Here is a 4,472-nt window from a genome sequence, read left to right as displayed (position 1 = left end):
ACATCAGCACCGTTTCGGTTTTAATATATGGGTTGGCATTTTTGGAACAGATTTAATAGGCCCCTTTTTTTTACAACAATTCACTTACCTCGGAGCGGTAGGTATCACAACTTATTGGAACGCGATTTGGAAGAATACTTGGACAACTTACCGCTTGCCAAGGTTAGAAACTGTTGGTTTCAGCAGGATGGTGCGCCCGCACACAATGCTCTAATCGTGCGAGGGTATCTATCGAACAGATTTCCGGAAAAATTGATAGGAACACATTCAACAATTCCGTCGCCTCCTTGTTCCCCAGCCATAACTCCGCTCGACTTTTTTCTCTGGGGCTATTGCAAAAATTATGTTTACAGTCGTGTTTTTGAATCTGAGGATCAGCTGAGGAGAATAGTTCTTGAAGCATTTGAGAGCATTACACCTGATATGTTAAGAAGTGTTTTAAACTCGACTGTTAAAAGATGTTATCTGTGTTTAGAGAATCATGGTAATTAATGATTTAAATTAGTATTTTTGGGTTTCTAGTAGGTAGTTTTTTAATTTAATGTGTTTAATTCTTTAAAATAATCACGTGACCTAGCTATGTGACGGTATATGAATAAAGTTTTTAAGTTGTCAATAACGCTATTTTATACAGGGTGTACTTTTTTTACGCGCAATATAAAAAAATTAAGTTGATGATGGTTTCTTCGAAACGAAAAATCTCACAATGTTATTTTTTTAGAGCTTAAAAAGTGGCCATAAGAAAGTGTCTTTTGTTTTTCCATATATCTTTAAATAACACCAGAAAAAAATAAAAGGAAATCAACAAATTTCGGTTTTTCTCGAATATCTCCGGAACTACTCAAAATTTTAAAACTTTCTAAACGGCGTATTGTTAGGCTCTAAAATGCGCAACTTTTCTCTAATTTAATCAACCTCGTATCTCCTATAGCTGCCGAGATCCCCGTGATAGACATCCTTATCTTGGACACACTGTATATTGTAACAAGCAAGAAACAACATATCTGTTTTTACCTGTCAAATATCCTAAGTAAGTTGAAACTTATAATATGTTAGAATCGCCAAAAAACCCTAAAAACCACTGATATTTATTCCATAACTTTCAAAAAAAGTTTTTTTTTATTAGATTCACCGTTTTTGAGATATCTTGGGGTAATTGATATTTCAATCTTTCAGTACACTTAGTTCTGTATTAAAGATTTGCATATAAGAGCGTGTTGCACAGATATTAAGTTAAAATAAAAAGTAAAATACTTCCTTTGGGAGCTTTTGAAACTTGTACAGATTATTAAACATGTTGTGTAGATGTCAATTCGTCATTTTTTGGAAAACTACCCTCCGCACACCACGATTTTTTGGCGACCAAGCAATTTTGCCGTCTTATGGTATAAGGAATGATGGAAGATTTTAATGATTTTGCAATAAAATGCAAACGAAAATCTTTTCTACAAGGAATATCTTGACGTTTAAACTCTACTATTGGTAGTAAGTATTATTTTGGTTCATTTTACAGAATTACATTATTGCAAACTATACTGTGAACAGTATATACTTATTTGTTTGTACAGGGTTGTTTTTATTTTTAAGCCTTATTGGTCTCGATTTTTGTTATTATTTATTACACATTTTAACTAGTCATTTTTTAAGCATTCTTTCTAGGGTATTTTATGTAGAGTTAACGCACAATTGACAAAAAAATCATGTAGTTGACAGGCAATTAATTAGTTTAATTACTTATGGGTGAATTGAATTTAAAAATGTATGTTTGCATGAGCTTATTTATTTGTTTTCAATACCTAATAAAAGCCTAATTTACATTATGTACTCAATATTTAGATGCCACACCTCATAAATGACAATTTATACCATATTTTTGTATTCATAGGCTGTCATTTGTGTGCTTGATTTTTATTGTCAGAAATAAAAGTTATAAATAGATTTTTATTGATTTATTTATAAAAAAAATAAGAAAATACGTTTTAAAGAGAGAAGGCACCCTACATGTGCTAAAATATTTATTTAATATTTATCCCAAAAAATGGAAATTTGTCAATAAATAAACAAAACTTATAATACTGAAATGAACTCAGCATAAATTACATACAAAAGTCCTCAAAATCAATGGGCGGGGGCAACTCAATATTGTTATATTCAGGGAGTTCCCTAGCATATGATATGTCATCACTATCAAAAGAACTAGTAGATTTAAATGAATCATCACAGATTGAATTATTAATTTCTAAAGGCTCCCACTGAAAATCAAATTTAGTCGGTGATGGTGGAGGAGTGGAGTCTTTGCCCAAGTAATTTTTCATAATGTGGTAGACATCATTTATTTCAATTCTCTTGGTGAAGGGCATGAAATCTTCGACTTGTTGGATCTGTAAGTTATGTAATATAAAATATTGATTTTAGTTCATTATACCAGTCAAATACCTCTTTGTAAGAGAATTTTAAGTCATAATCGATCTCCAAGTCAGAGCCTAAGGTACTGACACAAGAATCTACACATTTCTTCTGGAGTACTTGAGGTTGTTTTCCAGAGGCAGCAACTTTTCCTGATATTTTAGCATCGGGTGTGTTGCAGTTAACCGAGCGGTCCACAAGGGGCTTCCTGATTTGAAGTTTGTTGCCTCCAGGTTTAACAGCGGTTCGGTCGGCATCTAGTATTGATAAGGATATTATATAGAGAGCCAGAATATAATATAAAGTAATAAAGGTTGTTAATAAATGCTATTTAAAAAATACCTCTCCACTTACTCTCTGCATTGAAAATCCTAAATGCAGGCGAAGAAAATAGGCTCATTTTGCTTCGATTGGTCCCAAATGCCTTTTAAAAGTGTAATAAGCTACTTTTAACTTTAAGAATGAATCGGTTTCTTTGGTAGAAATATGCGACATATAATGCTAACGATCAATGTTTCTTTTTGTTAAATTTAAAATTGACAACTTTGACATTATGGCATTGCTGACCGTAAGTGCACATGTCAGCAATTTAATTTTTACAGTTTTCTCCAGTAGAACGTACGGTGGCCAATAGATGTCAATGCTAGTTAGTAACAGACTTATAGGCATTCAACTATACACTACACAGGGCTGTATTAAGTGCAATTAATTAATAAAAAACTCAAAAATGCTTTATTGTCAATATAAACATAGAAGTTGTAGACAAAGCCAATCGACTATACATTAAAGGAATAAAAACGAGAAACTAATTTAAAATAAAATAAAATTATATAAAACTTTGAAAAATACTTAAATGCTAATCATTAAAAAATTCACTTAAACTATAGTACGCTTTACTAGCAAGAAATATTTTCGTCCTTGTACCTAGGATTTTTTCAGTCTTAAGTTGTCTTATTTAGTGGAAGTTTATTAAACAGCTTTCTACCTCCATATATGATAGAGCTACGGACAAGTTCAAAATGAGGAATGGGTAGCCTCAACAAATAATTTTGTCGCGTATTATAGTGGCTTCATAAGTGGAGTTCCTGTTTATATTTTCTAAAAACTAAGCAAACTGTTTCCAAAATAAAGATACAACACAGGGTTAAAATATTATGACTTACAAAAAGCGGGCGACATGAGTCACGAGGCTTGGCCCCACATAGATATCTAATGGCCCTTTTCTGGAGTACAAACACTGAACTAAAAAGTGAATTTGAACATGAACCCCAAAAGCAAATTCCATATCGAAGGTGCGACTCGATAATCGTGAAGTATGCAGATCTGGCGATGGAGAAATTAAGACTGGTGGCAATAACCCTTAGGGCGTAGCAGCCTGATGAGACTTTTCTACATACATTCACAATATGGTCTTCAAATTTAAGGAAATTGTCTATGGAAAGACCCAAAAACTTACTGAACGGTGGCATGGTGATGGCTTCATTATTTACACATATATCATTTGTATTACATTTAAAATTAAGGATATTTGTTTAAACATTAAATGTCAAGAAATTTGCATCACACCAGTCTTTTATTTTTAACAAATCTGCACGTATATTGGCCTCCATTTGAGAAACATCAGAGTCGTGCCAGAGGATGGTGGTATCATCGGCAAACAATGTAAATTTGCCAGTTACCTGCAGTTGTGGCAGATCGTTGACATAAATGAGAAAAAGTAAAGGACCAAGTACTGATCCTTGCGGAACACCCACATTTATATTAAGTTCCTTAGAGATACCACCATTAAATTTGACAGCCTGGACACGATTTGATAAGTAGGAATGAAACCACTCAAGGGCAGTTTCTCTGAAACCATAGAGCTTCAGTTTCATCAGCAGCACTCTGTGACTCACGCAGTCAAATGCCTTGGAGAAGTTACAGAATACCGCTGCTGCAACTTCACCAACATTCAGTCGGTTGTACAGGTGCTCTAGAAAGCTAAAGATAGCATCATTTGTGCTCACAGACTCACGAAAGCCAAACTGCTGAAGACTCAATAGGCCAAACCTGTTTAAAAATGAAAC

General features: G+C 33.5%; 1 protein-coding gene across 2 annotated transcripts; it reads right to left on the bottom strand.

Moving 5' to 3' along the window:
- Window positions 1–1,934: 1,934 nt before the first annotated feature.
- LOC126741963 (uncharacterized) lies at window positions 1,935–2,932 on the bottom strand. Of its 2 annotated transcripts, none has more exons than XM_050448446.1 (3): window positions 2,749–2,932; window positions 2,437–2,663; window positions 1,935–2,381 (listed from the first exon to the last, which is right to left on the bottom strand). In XM_050448446.1, exons 1-3 carry the CDS (start codon window positions 2,804–2,806, stop codon window positions 2,097–2,099), a joined length of 570 nt encoding a protein of 189 aa, XP_050304403.1. In that variant the 5' UTR covers window positions 2,807–2,932; the 3' UTR covers window positions 1,935–2,096. The 2 variants fall into 2 exon arrangements, with proteins under 2 accessions (XP_050304403.1, XP_050304404.1); XM_050448447.1 differs by having other exon boundaries at window positions 2,761–2,929.
- Window positions 2,933–4,472: the final 1,540 nt, after the last annotated feature.

The sequence above is a fragment of the Anthonomus grandis genome, chromosome 11, assembly GCF_022605725.1.
Source record: "Anthonomus grandis grandis chromosome 11, icAntGran1.3, whole genome shotgun sequence".
In the NCBI taxonomy this organism is placed as follows: Eukaryota; Metazoa; Arthropoda; class Insecta; order Coleoptera; family Curculionidae; genus Anthonomus; species Anthonomus grandis.
The sequence above is the reverse complement of the archived record's forward strand: the minus strand, read 5'-3'. Positions and strand labels throughout refer to the sequence as shown.